The following is a 19,926-nucleotide window of genomic DNA, read 5'->3' on the forward strand; positions in this document are numbered from 1 at the left end:
AATATCTAAATTTTTTGGAAAGATATTTGAGTCGAAAATCTATTTTTACCAACTTCTAGTAATGTTGGTAAAAATTGAATATCGATTCAAATATCATTTCAAAAACTTGAAATTTAGGCTTCAAGCTTATTTTATCTTATAAGAAATATTGTTTTCAACATTCTGATAAATGTTGATAAAAATTCAATTGACAGTTTTTTTACAAAAAATAAAAACCTAAAAAAAAATTAATAAAATTTGGTAAAAATTGATTTTCAACTCAAATATCTTTTCAATACTTTGAGATATTGGCTTTAATTTAATTTTATCTTTCAAACAATATTGTTGTCAACATTCAGTAAAATTTTGAAAAAAATCGAATTGATAGTTTTTTTACAAAAAATTAAAAACCGAAAAAAAATTAACAAAAGTTGGAAAAAAATGATTTTCGACTCAAATATCTTTTCAAAAATTTGAGATCATAGATTCTAGCTAATTTGTTATACAAAATATTGTTTTCAACATTAGGACAAATTTTGAGAAAAATCGAATTGACAGGTTTTTTACAAAAAATAAAACCTAAAAAAAATGTTTAAGAGTTGGTAAAAATTGATTTTCGACTCAAATAGCTTTTCCAAAATTAAAAATATTGCCTTCAAACTTATTTTATTTCACAGAAAATATTGTTTTCGTAATTCAGTCGTTTTTTTTAAATAAAAATCCAACATTCCCTTTTTTCATAAAAAATTAAATCTTCAAAAAATAGTACGTAAATTTTATAAAAATTAATGCTCGGTTCTTGATATCTCTTAAATTAATTTCATTCATCCAATTTGTAAGAATTTGAGAAATGCTGCTTAATTTGGTAAAGATTTGTTTTCGACTAAAAATCTATTTAACAAAACTACATTTTCAAATAAAATTATTTCTTTATATAAAAATATTGTTGGTAATTTGAAAATAGTTTGGAATAATTCAACTAATAACTTTTTTTACCCAGCACGAAAACCTACAAGACAAATCGACAAACTGGATGGGAAGTTATCAGTGTGGGTCGCATCCCAGCCTCTTTTTTTAAATTGCAATGTTAAAAAAAACCAAACACTCAATTTCTTTGAAAGTCCTTTCTGCATCATTATGTGTTGTGTATAAAAAAAAATGTATTTGAAGTCGATACCTCAACTGGCTCTTGAGCTATTGACGACGAAAAAAACTTCTCGAACGTATCTACGTACGATATTTTGCATATGATAAAATGATTTTGATTTCTGTTTTTTTTTTTAATTTTTTTAAAAGTTATTATTCGTTGTTAAAAAACCTCTTGGATTTTTCTAAAAACATTATCTTATAATAAAATAATTTTGATGTCAATACCTCCATCTATGCTCGAAATATTCGAATCGATTAAATTTATTTATTTGTGTTATCTTTGGAAAAATGTTATTTACTAAAAAATCAAGTTCAGACTGGTACCGAAAGGGATAAACTAAAAACACTGTTTTGTTTAACAAATTCGGGACACATTTACAGAGGCGTCTTTTTGTATCTTTATGTTTTAAAAATTTAAGTATAACAAAATATTGACACGCTTGCAGAAGTTTTGATAAAAATTCAATGGGTTCATCAATGCGTAACAAGAAAAACAAAAGTGCAAAGATTTATTGTTCAACATTGTTCTTTTTCACATAAAAATATAGTTGACTTCCCTCTATCTACCAAGTATTAATAATTAAAGGTCATTTACCTCTTTATCCACCCAAAAGGGAGCCTTTGATTAAAACTATCGCGCATTATCCCCAAATGATTTCAAAACTATTGATTTATTAAAATCCAAGGCGCCACTCACAAGAACATACCTCTAGACCAACTTGCTACAAACTTCTTACATTGCGCCGGCCGACAAAACATTGATCCAACAAGTAGTTCGTTTTTTGTAATAGCGACACTCATGTATCTATTTTCTTTTTCGGAAGACGAAATAGTGACAAAAATAGTCTTTCGTGCCAAGACCTAATCCAAATCCATTTATTCTGTACTACTTATGTATATTAAACTCTGGACTTTGATGTAGGAGACGTAATGCATATAAATTCTTTAGGATTATAAGTTTTTCGACGTTGTTGTTCTTATAAACAAAACATGTTGCTAGGGCTTCCAGACATACAAAAACTTAAAATATACAATATCCCCTCAACTTTTGACATCACATTGCTGTTATGTGCTATGAGTAAGGATGAAGGATGTGTGTTTGTGGGAGGATATTGAAGTTGCCATGCGCTGATTGTGTCATCCAACAGGGATGGCTTATTGAAATTACTATAACCCCATATTTGACTTCAATTATATGTCGTCGTCGTTTCCTCATGTTAAACTGGTTCAACGGTAGTGATTTTTTACTATAAAATTATTTAAAATAACTAATCAGTCCAAACTTAACTTAAACTCGGTTTTATTTTAAAGCCTAAAGGATTAAGTGTGAAAAAAAATACGCAGCTCCAATTTTTGATTGTATTTTTCTGTTAGTTTAAATTAGAAAAAAGTGTGTGTGAATAAATTTAATGTAATAAGAATGAGTGTAACATGTCATCACCAAATAGTGTTAGACGCGTCAGAACTGATTTACGAACTTCGGAAAATGTTTTTCTCAGCAATAGTCCTCGCACCTCGTCACCTATATCGATACCCCAAAATGTCGAGTCACCTACGACTAACGTCGTCACCGGCACCGGAACACAACAACCACAACCATCACATCATCGGTACTCAAAACGATGGATCCCAACATCCACAATTGCAAGGAATTTATCCTCCAGTGCACCACATTCTTCATACAATAGGTATATAAGGGGGCGGAGACGAGGATTTTAGGAAATGGTGCAATATATTACAGAAATTGCATATTGTATCCTTATTAAAAATATGAGAAATATGAAATATTTTTAGTAAGGAAGAGTTCGTGTGAATCTTCTACCCTACACCCTGACTTAATGTTGTGCTAACATGTACTTTGGTTAAGGGTAAGACAATGAGGGTTTGAGGAGTTTATTTATGTTTCAACATTGCAACAAACGCCGTTATCATCGCTTCTGTTAAAAAGTTTCAATGATGCCATTTAATTGAGGAAGTTGTTTATTTTGGGACAAGTAATTAAACAAAAATTTTAAAACAACGCTTTAAAGTAAATAATTTACTTTTAAAGTTTCTGTGTGGATCATTTTGAGATACTTGAAAACTTTCGCAGACATCAAAAATCTCAATTTCAAAATTTCTTTTACATTTATGGTTACCAAATTGATGTTAACCAATTTTAAAATTTAAGAAGTCCACGACGAAAAATTCCCATTGGTTTCTGAAAACAATGAACATTTTCTTAAAAGCCAAAATATCATTTAAAAAAGAGGCTGGGATTCAACCCATACTGATAACTTCCCATCCCGTCTGTCGATTTGTATTGTTTAAAAGTTTGTAGGTTTTCGTGTTGGGTTAAAAAATGTGTCAGTTGAATAATATTTAAAAAAAATTAAATTAGCAACAATTTTATTCATATAAAGATATAGTTTAGCTTCAAAATCTTGTTTTGTTAAATAGATTTTTAGTCGAAAACAAATGTTTACCAATTTAAGGAGCATTTCTTAAATTTTTACAAATCGGATGAAGGAAATTATTAATTTGAGAGATATCAAGAACCGAGCATTTATTTTTACCAAATTTACGTACTATTTTTTGTAGATTTCATTTTTTGGATTTTGTTGGATTTAAAAAAAAGGTTGAAGACAATATTTTTAATTTTTGAAAAGCTATTTGAGTCGAAAGTAAATTTGTACCAAGTTTTAGTATTGGTTTTTATTTTTTGTAAGAAAACTGTCAATTCGTTTTTCTCAAAATTTTACTGAATGTTGACAACAAGATTTTTTAAAAGATATAAGAAGCTTAAAACCTCTCAAATTTTTTAATTCGATTTAATCATAATTTTATCAAATGTTTAAAACAATATTTTTATGAGATAAAATGGGTTTGAAGCCATACATTTTTAACAACTTTAAGTAATGTTTATGTAAGGTTTTTATTTTTTATAAAAAAAAGCTGTCAATTTGATTTTTCTCAAAATTTTACCAGATTTTGAAAACGTTATTTTTCGTTACACAAAATTGTTTTGGAGATGAAATCATTTTTCATTCGTAAAATTTTCGAGCTGAACATTCTTTTTTTCAATTTATTCGATTTATAAAAAAAACGTGGGATTCTTTTTTCAAAAATATACTTGTTTGATATCACGTTAAAATATATTATATAAAATTTAATTCAAGTCTCTAGGGTAATTGATTTGTGAGATATTTAAATTTAACCAAAATGTTCACCTCTTTTAAACTGCTATGGTAAAAAAAAGCACCCACGCAATTTTTTTGAGAGCCCTTTCAGCATCTTTCTGCTTTTTTAGCTGTATAACAAAATTTATTTTAAGTCGATATCTCTACTGGTTCTTGAGCTATGGACGACGAAAAAACGTCGCGAACATACGGACGTATACGAGCTTACATACCTACATCTTTCTAAACATCTTTTATTTCGACTCTATGGAGGGCCTTGAAACGACGATAAATGTCGAAATTTTCAATTCGACAAATCGGACCCATTACAATAACTTCCTATGAGAAGTTAATAAGTTCTGCGACCCACACTGAAAAATTTCCATTAAAATTAAAATTTGCAATTTTTTTTAAAGCCAAATTATCATTGAAAAAATTTCAAAAATTATGCAATCAATAAAAGAAGTTTAATCTATTTTCTGTCAAGACGTTTGACACGTTAAACCTAGTTGTATGTTTTCTAGCAGTTTTTATCAGACAATTACATTTTTCTTCTAATTTTACCAAATATTGAAAATAACATTTTGTATTTATAAGTTGAAATCAATTTGAAGTCAATAACTTTATTTCTTTTTAAAATATCTGAGTCGAAAATCCGTTTATAGTAAAGTTGTCAAAAACAAAAGAAGGGGTTGGTGGAGGTGTGTACTCAGAACAACTGAAATTAAGTCTCTCATTCCGCCTTCCCAATCATTGTAGCGTGTTCCAGGCGGAACTTTTGGAGATAAAAGAAGTCTTGCCTTGGCTCAAAGAAAACGTGATATCAACATCTGATATCCGTATTTTCTCTGATAGCCAAGCTGATTTCAAATCTCTGTCCATAACTGTCATTCATCTCTAATGGAGATGGCGCAACAATTTAATATTCACCTTTACTGGGTGCCGGAGCTATAGAGACATTCCAGGTAACTGTTAGGCCGATGAACTCGCCAGGAACGGTACAGTACAGCCCATCCTACCACGTTTGGCAAGTACTGGCATACCAATCGCTACTTGTAAACTGCTGCTAATGCAAGATGCTGTGAGGAGAGCAGGACAGCACAAAAAACATCTGGCCAATACTGGATTTAAAACTTTCAAGGTGCCTGCTTTCACTAAGCAGATAGCATATAAGTTCGATAATAGGTGTCTTAACCGGACACTGTCTAATACGCCACGAGACTAGGCATATTCTCAAATGACTTTTGCAGAAGCTGTATAGACGAGGAAGAGGAAGAAACGGTTCTTCATCTTCTCTGCACATGCCCTGCTCTAGCTCGAAAACGCAAGAATTACCTAGGAGAATTCTTCTTTAACGATCTAAACGATCTAAATCATATCGGTATAATCAGCCTCTCACGTTTCGTAAGAGACTCAAGCTGGTTCCATTGAGCTTAGGAGGAAGACTCAAGATTCATGTGGTATCACAATGGGTCATTAAACTGGCCTAAGTGTGTCCGTTTCCATCTTGGACAGCCACTATAACCTAAGCATAACCTATCCTAAAGTAATTTGTATAGGATTTTATTCCTATAAATAATTGTTAGTTACTCGTAGATTCTGTAGTGAATTTTAACAATTTCAATGCCTAGTGGAATCATATAACGTTTAGTAATGTTTTGGTCATAATGTGAAAACATGGCATCTTCAAAAATGACAGCTTTCCAAATATAAGGCAGTTCTTTGCTTTTGTTTTATGATCCTGATTTGACATACATAATTTGAAAGACATTTTGTTGCAAAAGTAAAACAAACTATAAAAATTTCGTTAGGTACATTTAACGATTTGAAAATTTGATGAGTTCTTAAAGTTCAAAAAAGTAAGAAAAGCTTAAAAACAATTTTTTTACAATCGCAATAAAAACTTCATCAACAGACTGTTTTTCCTCCCATCAAATGTGCTTAACCCCTGATTAAGATTTTCTCTGCTTATTTATTAGCTTCCTTAAATAATAAATTACTTCCTACAGGAGGCTTATTCCTCCACTTCGATGGCAATGAATTATGGGATACAATATTAATGGAAAAACTTCTTTCTATATGTACATTATATTGCCTTAATTTATAACTCAACCTGATTTTCTGTTTTTATTTTGTATTTTGTTTTAGCGCACACTTGCCAGCACGTGCAACACGACTCCTCAATCGGTCCCGCCTGCAACAGTGCCAGCTGAGTAATAACGGCTCTGACAGCCCAAAATCAACAGATAGCTTCCGAAGAACACCATCCCGTGCATCATCGTTGCACCACAGCCAAAGGGATACCAATAGTTCATCAGATGATTTAATGTTGCATGATAAATCGTTTAGAAATGCAATGATACAAGATGTTTTACATTTTAAGAAACAATTGTTGCGACTTAGACGGATCCTTCAGGAGGTAAGTTTTTATAAATGTTTTGTTGTTTATGTTTATTTATTTGTTGTTTAATTTTCTTTTTCGCATGCAAAAATTATTTATTTTCTATACAAATTATAATTTTATTTATATTATTTTAATTAAATTTTTTGCATGTTTCACGTTTTCTTCTTTAATTTCATATATTTTATGTTGTCACACACATCGAACTTTCTTCTGGTATGATTCTATATAATTCTAATTTTGGCATCCTTCATTGGTTTTATGGACATTTTTATATACCTACATGTTAAATAAACTTACATGCTACATAATATGTAAACCTTCTACACCATCCAAAACATCTTTAATTTTTATCAAATATACAAGGACGAAGAATGTTTGATGAGGGTAGGTATATTGAAAGCTATATGTTATCTAATATTCATTCAGAGAAAAAACTAACAAACAGTATGTTTTACAAGAAAAGTTTAAGAAAATTGACACTTAAATAGGTTTGCCTGGTTTAATTTCATTCCAAATTAATTTAGTGAGAGGGTAAAATAAAATAATTTAGTGAGAGGTTCTTTCGAACCTACTTATCAGTAGAAAAATGTAAAAACAAAAACGTATGTACATCTCTTCAAGGGCCTTTCAAAAATTAAACAAAATTATAATTCATCAAGTAAAAATTTTGGCAACCCTAAAATAAAAACATTTTAAGATTGAGTGTAAAAAAATAATTAAGCAGAGTTGATTTGTTTGATATTTTTGAGAGGAAACATTTTGAAAACCGTTTGCAGTGAATATTAACTGAGCCACAAATTGTTGTTGGCGATGTGACATATGCCAAATAATCACAAAAATTAAAACTAAAACTAAAAAAAACAAATATTTCAGACTGACAGCTTTTTAGAACTGAGAATTATGTGCCAAAAATGTTTGTTCCTTCTTTTATTGACTTTGAGATATTCTATTAAACACGTTTTTAGTAGTCCAAACACACTTAAAATATCAGCTGTCAAATTGAATTTTTAAACTTATCATAGTTTTCCTTGTAAAATGGTGGCACATTAAAACTTTCCGTAAATTTCTTTAAAAAAAAATCAGAACCAAGAAAAGAAAATGTCTTCTTGTATGATGAAGCCATTTATTTATTGTTAAAAATAGTTTAAAAAAAATACAAAAAAAATGTACATGCTACTTAGGAAAATTAATCTTGTCAAACATACTGTAACTAACTTGAAACCTCACTAGCTAACTATGCTAATTTTCTTTGCAAGACAATATTTTCACTCCGAAACATCTAAGTTCCCAAAGGTTGCTGGTGTACATAATTATTAATTAAAAATAATTGTATTCCATTTCTTAGCCTGAGAATGGGAAACTATATCACAAAAAATGTCAGTACAATAATGAAGAAAGTGACGTATCAAAGAAAATTGTTTTCATCCATTTTTACCTATCTTTTATTGTTTCAATTTGTTTTTCAACACACACATAATAAAAAGAATAATTTGTTATTTTGCATTAATTTTTGAAAATCTATTTTAACACAAACTTTTCTCATTGTTTGGTTATTTTTATTTGTTAATTTTACAGACAGACACTCTCAACCCATTCGATACGACAAATGGGCAACTCTTTGCATCCTGTGGATTGGATACGAAATTTTTGGAAGACATTGATGTGGCTAGCTTGACATCATCAACAACTGACGATCCAGTACAGGAGTTAGCTGATCTACGAAGACAGGTGGTTTATCTTCAGGTATTTGCACGTGATTTCATTTCTTTCATTTCGTTATAATTTATAATTTTTAACACCAACAAAAAATCAAACAAAAATATAACCGAACCATAAAAAAACAATCGAGACATTTTTTTCAAAAACAAAAAAGAAATTAGAAAACAAATTGTAAAATATAGACTAGAAACAAATAACTGAACTGAGTACTTTATACCTTAGTATTTTCAATTTCAAGCCCTCTAGTCACACCGGTTTTAAACAAAATCTTGAAAGGAGTTAAAACGATTGCATTTCATGGCAACCCTTACAAAAATAAACTACTTTTAAAGCTTATTTAATGTTGGGCTCTTTCAAGTTTCGATATAATGCTTCCAATTTGTAACTGCTTCCAACAAAACTGATTACACTTGAAAAAAAGGCGTTGAAAAGTTTTGAAATTGACTTTATTAAAATTAAATCTTAACCTCTTCTGTCAACGATAATAATTGGCTATGCAAGAAACTGGTATTCGGCAACTCTTTTTTCATAACATAAATATATTGGTAAAGAAACAAACGAAATTACTTAACAATTCAAAATTTTAAAAAACTTTACATAATCGTGGTTTATTTAGCTTTGTAAAATCCTTAACAATTTTTAATAACAAACGTAATTATAATACTCAAAAAAAAAACAAGTTTTTTTTATAAAAGTGCTTAGTTCAGTTTTCAAACATTCCACAAAATTGTATCAGAAATTAATAACCGAAAACAAACAAATACTCTCAAAAAAAATCAAATTTTTCAAAAAAATATATATTCCCAAACAAAACTTTGTTTTTCCATTTTAGTTAAATAGTTTTTAAGGTAACTTCTTCTTATACATATTACAATTAACTTTAAAAACCTTTAATTTAAAATACCAAACGTTGTTAAATTTAGTATAATTTTAAATATTGTAAAACTATTGTAAAAATTTATTTTTAATTTCAATTTCTTATTCCTTATATAATTTCTTATTAAATAAAAACCGCTAAAAACTACCTTTATTCTTCTATATACATATTTCCATTTCATTGAAAACACTCACAAAGTTAAAGTTATAATTAATTTTCATATATAGCAAAAACAACATCGCATGAAAACAAGCACAGATGTTAAATTTAATTTAATTAATGAATTTTTTCTTAAATTACAACTTCAAAAAATAAAAACATTGTTATTTTTAAATTCATAGTTTTGACATTAAACATAGATTTAGATTCATTATAATTAAATTACTAAAATTATTATTGTAAAAATAGTTTTTTGTTCTTTTTAATTTGTTAATTTTAATTAATTAATATTGTAAAACATTTTTTTTTTATTTTTGTGTCATTGAATCAAAAATTAAAACAATTTTTATTATTTGAATTTTTAAGGGACAAGTTGATGACCGTGATAGAACAATACGGATACAAAAAACTTTAATTGACAAACTTGAATCGGATAATGGAAAATATCCACAAATTTTATCCGAAAAAGAGTGTGTGAACACTGCTACTCAAACCGAAAGGGTACGATTTTCTAAAGATATTTTTTTATAGAATAGATTTAGAGTTTTCCATCAAAAATCAATTAAAAAATCTTTAATTTTTTTCTAGACCCGTCCACTTTCAATTGGCCCTGAAGGATTATCAAGGTAAACAAAATATTTAAGATTATTTAATTTTCTTTAGTTTTATTTCAATATTATTTTTAATTAATACAAATTAGTTTAAACTCAAATTAAAAGAAACAAACCCATTTTCAGCTTAACGCATAAAAATCTCCTTATGAATCGAAGCAGAGCTTGTTTAACCAACGCGTTTTTCATTATTAAAACTTCAACTTACACTTTCTTACAAAAAACTAAAAATCATATCAGAATCATTCAATTAAATACATTTCAAACTTTCACCGGGCTTTACTTGAGTATTTTACAAGCACTCATAGCTAAAACGAATACTGTTAAGTCCAAACTTAACAATTTATATCAGCAGACTTCTTTGCATTTGCAAAATATGAGACTTTCTTTTCAAAGTTCGTTCAATTTAGCTTTAAGAAGAATAATTAGTTTTGTAAGCCTACAAAACCATAATTGGACTTGTTCAATATTCCGAAGTCACTTTTACTTTGTCGAAAATCGCATCAGAAATAATTTATTTCATATGTTTCATTACATTCAAGGCTTAATATCATAAAATTAAACGCTCAAAGGCTAAAGAGCTTACAAAATTTATTAGAGTTCTTATAATATAGAAACTATTATATATTTTTTTTTACTTTTCTTTGTTTTTATAAATATATAAATTACTATAATTTTAATTAAAATATTCTTCTCTTTTTTAAAAATCGTTACACGCTGCGCTTAAATAAAATTTAAATGAATTTTCATAAACAAATTTGGATTTTATTTAAAATTACAAAATGGTATAAAATTTCAAATATTTTTATTTTCAAAATAATATTTTTTTTAACTACACTTAATAAAAAATAAAACACAAAAATACTTCACGCAATGAAATTCGTCATTTGACAAAATAAAAAAAAAACTACAATAAAATAATGAAAAAAATAAAAAACTATAATTTTTCTATGATTTTTGGAAATTATTTTGATTTTCGACATCAGAATACAATTTGGCCAGGTACTATTTTGTGATGTTGTTTTGGCAATTGTTTTATTATGTGCAATTAATATAATATGTATTCTTCACATAACCTATTCGTGTATTGATCCTTGTTCTTCGTGTCTTTAATGAAATTTTATTTTCTAATTTAATTTTATAATATATTTTTAAATACACAAAATTGTTAAAAACAAAATATTATAATAATAAGAATAAGCTATGAATAAAATTCATAAGAAAATTTATACATAGATTTATATATTATTTTTCTAATTAACTTTGCTGGTATTTATTACAAAGATTTGGACCATCAGACTACTTTTAAAAAAATTAAAATACTTGGAGATAGACAATAATATTTAGTAGTGCCTAAAAGTTTAAAACAATTCTGCAAGAAATACAAACTTTCCAAAAGGAATTTCAGCGTTTTCTGAAAAACTTTATTTCATCGTAAATTTATATTAAAAGAGGTGTTACGTAGTTGTACCATTTATCATTTCATTCCGAAACGTTGTGTTATATTTTTTTAGCAAACAAATTTGTGCAGTAAATAATTTAAAATGAACAGCATTTTTCACCAAGAATGAGAATCTTGTTGTTTTTGTTTCTTAAAAAACGTGAAATTGAAATGTGATTAGTAGGAATTACGTGCATAAAGATATTCCGATTTCTGTCACAAAATTTTACAGAAGATTAATCTGTGGTTTAATTAAAAGTTTCAAGTTGCTAGCGATGTTATTTGACACCTGTCAAGGTTAGTTTAAAGCGAATGTCCATGATGGAAACGGACGCACTTACTTACTTACTTAAGTTGGCGCTACAGTCCTGTGTGAACTAGGGCCTAACCCAACAAACTTCTCCATCTAGCTCGGTCCCTAGGTAGATGTCTCCAGTTTCGCGCTCCAAGTTGGGTGAGGTCACTTTCCACTTGTGCGCGATACCTGATCCGCGGTATTCCTCTACTGCGCCGGAGCATTGGTTTCCATGCGGTCTACGTGACCCAGCGATCCTAGTCGTTGGACTTTTACCCTTCTGGCTAAGTTTACGTCGCTGTACAGCACGTACAGTTCATCGTTCCGTCTTCTCCTCTACTCCATTTCGATGCATACGGCACCGTAGATCACTCGAAGAACTTTTCTCTCGAACCGGACACACTTAGGCCAGTTTAGTGGTCCATTCTGATACCACATGAATCTTGAGGCTTCATCCTAAGCTCAATGAAACCAATTTGAGTCCCTTACGAAACGTGAGAGGCTAATCATTCTTATCTGATTTAGATCGTTGAAGAAGAATTTTCCAAGGTAATTCGTGCGTTTTTTAGCTAGAGCAGGGCATGTACAGAGAAGATGAAGAACTGTTTCCTCCTCTTCCTCGTCCATACAGCTTTTACAAAAGTCATTTAAGAATACGCACAGTCGCGTGGCGTGCTTTCCTGTTAGACAGTGTCCGGTTAAGGCACCTATTATCAAGCTCACATGCGATCTGCTTAGAGATAGCAAGCACAGTGATCGCTTTAAATCTACGAGTAGTGTTGGCCAGATGTTTTTTGTGACCTGAAACGTGGTGATTGTTGTGGTTGTTCCACCTGATGTTTGCCTTCTTCATAGCGTCTTGCATTAGCAGTAGTTTACAAGTAGCGATTGGTATTCCAGCATTTGTCAAACGTGGTAGAATGGGATATACTGTACCGTTCCTGACGAGTTCATCTGCCTTACAGTTAGCTGGAATGTCTATATGGCCCAGCACCCCGCAAAGGTGAATATTTGATAGCGACCTAACTATTTGAGAAGATATCAGATATTAATATCACGTTTTCTTTAAGACGGGACAAGACTTTTTTATTGCCAAAAGTTCCGCCTGGGACACAACAATGATTGGGAAGGCGAAATTAGAGACTTAATTTCAGTCTTTCAGAGTACACACCTCCACCAAACCCCTCTTTTGTTTTTGAAACGGATTGGCTCGTTTTTCAGGAAGGCTTATCGTCCCAGAAAGATATGGAAGGTATAGAAATCTGGAAGTTTCTGTCTAATTGCAGTGGGGGGATGGTGTGGTCTGTGTGCTTTGGAATTGATTCTAAATACCTAAGAATTACGGAGTGGCCAATGTTGTTGTTCATGCACTTCGAGAACGCTTTGAGGCGAATAGCAGAACTTGCAGCTATTTGTTTGCTAAATATTTCAAGAGGTGTTAGATTGAGTAAGGTGTCCAATGCCGCAGATGGGATCGTGTGAAACGATCCGCTTATACATAGGCAAGCTGAACGTTGGACTTTATTTAATTTGTTGCGGTTTATAGCTTTCTCTAAAGCAGTCCACCATACTGCCACACCGTACATCAAATTCGGTCTAATAACAGATGTGTATAACCAATGCTTGATTATGGGTTGTTAGCCCCATTTATTACCAATAGCTTTTTTGCAAGAAAAGAAAGCTTTTTTGATTCTTTCCTGTACTTTGCGTTTCCAAATTAGTTTTTTATCTAAGACAAGACCCAGGTATTTAGCCTCGTCTGAGAATTTTAATTGGAATCCTTTAATGTAGGAAGGGTCGACAAATGGAATTTTGTATCTCCTCGAAAATAAGACTAAATCGGTTTTGTGTGGGTTAACACCCAGTCCACACCAATCAGCCCAAAGTATGAGTCTTTCTAAGGCATTTTGGAAGAGTTCTTATAAGGTGTTATGATGCCTTCCTGAAACTGCTAAAGTCGTCCACATAGGCTATCACGCTGAAACCCTCCGCATTCAGACTAGTTAGGATTTCATTTACCACTGTGTTCCAGAGGAGAGGGGATAGAACACCACCTTGCGATGTCCCTCGACTAACGAATCGTCTGCAAGAAGAGATGCCCTGTTTTGAGTTAATTATTCTGCTAGTCAAACTCAGCTGTCATTTGATGGTTCACGAAGTAAGTTGATCTTTTGCCATTCATAAAAACGGATCGCTCGACAACAGGTGCTTTAAAATTATTAAAAACTTACTTTAAAAGTAATGGTTTAAAACGTAGACACTTTTCGGGCATAACACATTGTTTATGTTCGTCATTACCCACCGATAAGCAAGAAATTGGTAAAATAAGATAGGGGAAGCGCTACTGGGGTCTACGAAATGAAAAGGCTAATGACTCTTAAATCAATTAAGGGGAAAAAACATTTAAACATTTAAATTCAAATTTAGAAACAAAATAATTTGTTTTGTCCTCTGTGTGCCTACCATTAAAATAATTGAATTATTAACAATTTTCCTTTAATTACCAATAATAAAAGTTAAAAGCTGTAAAGTAAATAGACTTTTAAACTTTACATAGATTTGGAGCTAGTATAAAATATTACCTTAGCCGTCCTAAGTGTTCAGAACTTTTAAAAAATTGCAAACAAAATTACTTTTTCCCAATGCTTTATAGACGTCAATAAAAAGTGTACAGAAACCCAAAACTTAAAATTGTAATCATTACAATATTAAAACCCTGTGCAATTTTGTAAGTTACGGTGTAGGTGTACTTACTTTAATATCGGTCCAGATCTAGAGTTTGATAAATAAAAAAAAAATACTTCGAAATTTGTGTTTACTTAACCTTTTTTAATATAAAATTTTATAGTTTTTTACTTATACACAAAATAAAATTTATAATATAAACAAAAACAAAATAAATTAGCATTAGTGACATTTATTTAAAACATGGTAAACGTATTACTCTTGCATGCTGCAAATTGTAGTCCAGTGAGGTAAATTTAAACATTATTCTCCGACTTGCATGTAATATTAATACATTTCAAAACATAATAAGAACTATTTTTAACATAAAATTTACTATATATAAGCTTTTAAAATAAAATTACAAAACGAAACAAAAAATATGAAAAACTACTATTGCTAATATTTATGAACTTGTAATACAATTTGTAGATAAATTAAGAAGTTTGCTTTTAAACCTGCTTTCTTAAGAAACCTGTCTTAATATTTTATGTTTTAATTAATATACTTAATTTAAAATTGCTGCATAAACTAATATATTTTATTTTTTGTTTTTTTTTTTAATTTTTTATTTTCTTATAGAAGTAAACCTGAATATACAAGTTATACCACACATTTCCCTGCCACGACGATAATCACAACCACTACTTCTCCGCCGTTAAATAATAACAGTAATGGAGCAGCGTCAACGCAGCAAGCGTTAACACCAACAAATAATCAAACCCGACGCCATACTGTTATTTCAACAACATTCACCAACTATAATCAAATTTCACCATCGCCTCGAAGAGCATCAATTGCTTGGGAACAACAACGTCCCAATAATGCTGCTACAGTTGTTTATAAGCCCGTTAAGATAACCCTTATTGGTGATCCAATGTGTCAAATGTCAACAATGACAACTGCGTCAGAAATCAAAGGCAAACACAATGGATCAATATCACCAACAACACCAGTAACAAAATCATGCAATGGTGGTGATTTGAAAGTTAATAGTTCCTCAAATACTAATAGTAGTAGCAGTAGCAGTAGTAGTAGTGATTTAGTAGTGGATGAAGAAAACCGAAGAAACTTACTCAATGGTTACCATAATAAACATCATCATAATAATAATTCGTGCAATGGCAAAGAAAATGGTTATGAAGAAATTGAAGTCAGGAATCGCAATCATCATAATCATCATCATCAAAATATAAATCATTTAAAAAAACATAATCATCAGCTACATCTTCCGCAGCTAAATCAACAACAACAACAAAAGAAACAACAAAATTTAACCCCTACTGTTACGATAGTCTGACTTTAGTGATTTGTACTCGATAGGAAATTAAGTATTAAAAACAAAAAATAACAAATTTTGACAAACAACAAAAGTAATATTTAAACAAACAAAAAAAACATTATTAAAAACATAAACTTTTGACTATTAACTTAAACAAAAATAAAAAAAAATATATACTCATACACAAAACAAAAACTTTCTTAAGGAATATCATACAACCATATAATTACAATATATTCTAAAACCCAAAATAGCTTTTTCAATAACATTATAAGGCAGGTGAAATGACAGTGATTATGATTTCAATACTCAGTTTAAAGTTACTTAATTTTTGAAACAAAATATTATTGATTTAATGTTTGATTTTAATATTTACAAAATGTAATAGTTTTCGCACAAAATCAAAACCAAAAAAGTACTGAATAACTTTCAAATCCAGGAGGAAGCACTGTGCTTGGACCGTTTTATACTATTTAACAATTTTCGATTTTGAAATTAGCTTGAAAATATGTATTTTGTATTTCAAAATTTTCTCAGAATGGCAAATATGATTTTTGTAATTTAAACATTAAAATCTCATCACAATAAGTTTACTTTGTTGTTTACAGCAGTGCTGTCTTCCACAGTTAATGTGTGGGACTACCTGCAATATCTTATTCGAGAGTCAGATGTTTTTAAAGATAAAACATTGTTACAAATTTTAAAGGAGTCAACCTAGAACCAAAAATGTCACAACTTTGAAGAAATTGTTTAGAGAAGACAGTTTAAGTATAGTATTTTCATTGTAAATCAATCTAAAGCGAATTTTAGACAAATTTCCTATAATATCAGGAAATTTAGTAGAATTGAAACATTTATAAAAGGCCAACAACATCGAATGCATTAATGTCAAAACATAAGCTTGTTTTACTTTATCACTTAACTGAAATCTAATTTTCAATATTGTAAGATTTTTGACTCAGAACTTCATAATACGCAATGAAATTTCCAATCCACTTATTTTGACGTCACCTTAAATGCCTACGTGATAAAGATATTTTTTTAAATAAGTAGAAATGAGATAAATTGGATAGACGTTAACAGTGTCTTGCGGAGTGAGTCGAAGATGAAGTACACATTTGTTTTCCAACTTTGTGAAATTAAACTATTGAGATATTCTAAAGTTATTTACAACACTTATAAAAAGCTTGATACTTCAAAATAAATTTTGTTTTCTCTCAAGCGTGTGTTTTGATTTACAAAATATTACTTAACCGCTGATAATGCTCAAAAAGTTCGAAAACACATATTTTTATGGGATACAACAGTTATCTTTTTAACGTCAAACAAATTTTATGAATTTTGAAATGTTTCAAAGAGTGTTTAATTTTGTTTGTATATATTTTTTGAGTCATTTGATTTTAAAATCACGTTTTGAACTTTGCCTGGGTAAAATATAAATATAATGTTATTGATTTAAAAACAAATACAATAACACAGCAATAAAGATACATTATTTTTTCTAATAAAACGAAGTTCTCATTTTTTTAATTTTGAAAGAGATCACCAGAAAAGCAACTATCAAAAATTGCACAATGTTTTATAAATAAAACTATAACTATTTTTATTATTAATTTTAAGAAATGGAGTCGGAAGATTTTAAGTTAACTAATATTACAAAAAACAGAAAAAGAAATAAGCTCGGTATAAGTTTTTTTGTTTGTATAAATTCTAATATATATAATTTTAAGTTTAAAAACTAGAATTAATTTTAAACATTTTGCCACGCGGAGACTTTATACTATAGAGTTATATAGTTTCTGTAGTTATTACTTTTATTTCTTTTTTATTCTAAGAAGATTTTTTAAAATCCATCCAATGAATGATAATATTGAATATTTTTGTTTATATTCTCTTTTAATAGATAATCTTTTTTCTTTTAGTTTTGAATTGATAATGGTCAAAGTGAAAAGAACAATTCATTAAAAACGGTTATATCATAATTTAATTTAAAATGATTAAAGTTATTAAACTTAATATTTATTAATGTTGTTATTAAATTCATTATTATCATTATACATCCCCTCTACCAATTATTGAAATATAAATCATTGTAAAACAATAAGCAAAATATTATTACCTACTTTATTATTATCCTGTAGTAGCTAAATATATATACTTAAAATATTAATAATAATTATTTATATGTAATAGCTATGTATTACTATTTAAACAAACTCATGTATAATTATTGCAATTATATTATTAAAACAAATAAGAAAGTGCGTGATTGAAGAACCTAAGTGTAGGAATTAAAAAACAAACAAATGCAGACATTTTAACTATGGTGGAACTTTAAGTTTTTAAATATTAAAATAAAAATGATAATAAAATGGAAAGTGAGAAAAAAAATTAAAAAGAAAGAAAGAAGAAAAGGCGAATGTATTGAAGAATGAAAAAATAAAATGATCAAATTTTGATTTGTTTACTATATACTGAAATTTATTGTTTTATTTTATGAATGTTTTTTTCAGGTTTTTAGGAACGAGTTAATAAATACAAAACATACAAAAAGAGGATGGGATGCGACCCACACTGATAACTTCCCATCCCGTCTGTCGATTTGTTTTGTTTACAAAGTTTGTAGGTTTTCGTGTTGGATTAAAAAAGTTGTCAGTTGAATTATTCATAAAAATTTTAAAATTAGCAACAATATTTTTCATATAAAGAAATAGTTAAGTTTGAAAATCCAGTTTTTTTAAATAGATTTTTAGTCTAAACAAATTTTTACCCATTTAAGTAGCATTTCTTAAATTTTTACAAATTGGATGAACGAAATTATTTTGAAAGATATCAAGAACCGAACATCAATTTTTACCAAAATAGGGTACTATTTTTTGTAGATTCTATTTTTTTATGAAAAAAAACGGACTGTTGGATTTTTATTTAAAAAAAAAACTACTAAATATCGAAAACAATATTTTCTGTGAAATAAAAAAAAGTGTGAAGACAATACTTTTAATTTTTGAAATGCTATTTGAGTCGAAAGTAAATTTTTTTTCAAGTTTTAGTATTCTTTTTTTTTAGGTTTTCAATTTTACTGAATGCTAACAACATTCAAAGTTTTAAAAAAATATTTGAGTCGAAAATCAATTTTTACCAAAGTTTATTAATTTTTTTGTTTAGGTAATTATTTTTTGTAAAAAAAACTGTCAATTTGATTGTTCTCAAAACTGTTCCGAATGGTAAAAACAATATTTTTTATAAATTAAAATAAGTTGGAAGCTATAATCTCAAATTTTTGAAAAGATATTTGTGAAAATCAATTTTTACCAACTTTTGTTATATTTTCTTTTTATACAAAAAAACTGTCAATTCGATTTTTTCAAAATTTTACCAAATGTTAACAACAATATTTTTTAAAAGACAAAAGTAGTTCAAAGTAAATATCTCAAAGTTTTGAAAAAATATTTGAGTACAAAATCAATTTTTACCAACTTTTGTTAATTTTTTTCCTTTAGATTTTTCTCAAATTTTTCCGAATGTTGAAAACAATATTTCTTATAAGATTAAATATGTTCGAAGCAATAATATCGAAGTTTTGAGAAGATATTTCAGTCGAAATACAATTTTTACCAACTTTGAGTATATTTTTGTAGGCTTTTTTTTATTTTTTTATAAAAAAAAACTGTCAATTGAGCTATGGACGACGCAAAAACGTAGCGGACGTACGGACGTTCGAACGTACGTACACACACACGCACAGACATCTTTCTAAAAATATTTTATTTCGACTCTAGTGACCTTGAAACGTCGAGAAATGTCAAAATTTCCAATTTGACAAATCGGACCTATTACAAGAACTTCCTATGGGAACTTAACAAAACACATATACAATTTTTGTTTAAATGACATTTCTTTTTTTATTCTAAAGTTTGAAAATTGCTTTAATTTGTGGAATACTAAATCATATAAATGGCCACCACAAGAACTGTTGCAAGCATCGATTCTTTTGAGGTAATTTTCGACCACTTTTTGACTGTGTTATGCGGTATCTCAGCAATAACTTGACGAATGCTATTTTTTAAGTGCTAAAAGTTAAGAGTTAAAGGTTTATTTGCATAAACACGGTCTTTTGCGTAGCCCCAC

General features: G+C 28.9%; 1 protein-coding gene across 10 annotated transcripts in view; it reads left to right on the forward strand.

Annotated features, from left to right (window-relative positions):
- LOC129947949 (serine-rich adhesin for platelets) overlaps nucleotides 1-18,278 on the forward strand; it is a 206,508-nt gene extending 188,230 nt beyond the window's left edge. For 5 of the 10 annotated variants that reach the window (XM_056058724.1, XM_056058726.1, XM_056058730.1 and 2 more), the window contains 6 exons: nucleotides 6,435-6,705; nucleotides 7,054-7,074; nucleotides 8,266-8,433; nucleotides 9,812-9,946; nucleotides 10,034-10,071; nucleotides 15,099-18,278. In XM_056058724.1, coding sequence (XP_055914699.1) covers nucleotides 6,435-6,705; nucleotides 7,054-7,074; nucleotides 8,266-8,433; nucleotides 9,812-9,946; nucleotides 10,034-10,071; nucleotides 15,099-15,816 — 1,351 coding nt within the window. In that variant the 3' untranslated portion in view covers nucleotides 15,817-18,278. Of the gene's footprint in view, nucleotides 1-6,434; nucleotides 6,706-7,053; nucleotides 7,075-8,265; nucleotides 8,434-9,811; nucleotides 9,947-10,033; nucleotides 10,072-11,042; nucleotides 11,059-15,098 lie in introns of all 10 variants that reach the window. The other 5 variants (XM_056058733.1, XM_056058734.1, XM_056058727.1 and 2 more) reach the window with 5 other exon arrangements.
- The last annotated feature ends 1,648 nt before the right edge of the window (nucleotides 18,279-19,926 follow it).

The sequence above is a fragment of the Eupeodes corollae genome, chromosome 2, assembly GCF_945859685.1.
Source record: "Eupeodes corollae chromosome 2, idEupCoro1.1, whole genome shotgun sequence".
Classification (NCBI taxonomy): Eukaryota; Metazoa; Arthropoda; class Insecta; order Diptera; family Syrphidae; genus Eupeodes; species Eupeodes corollae.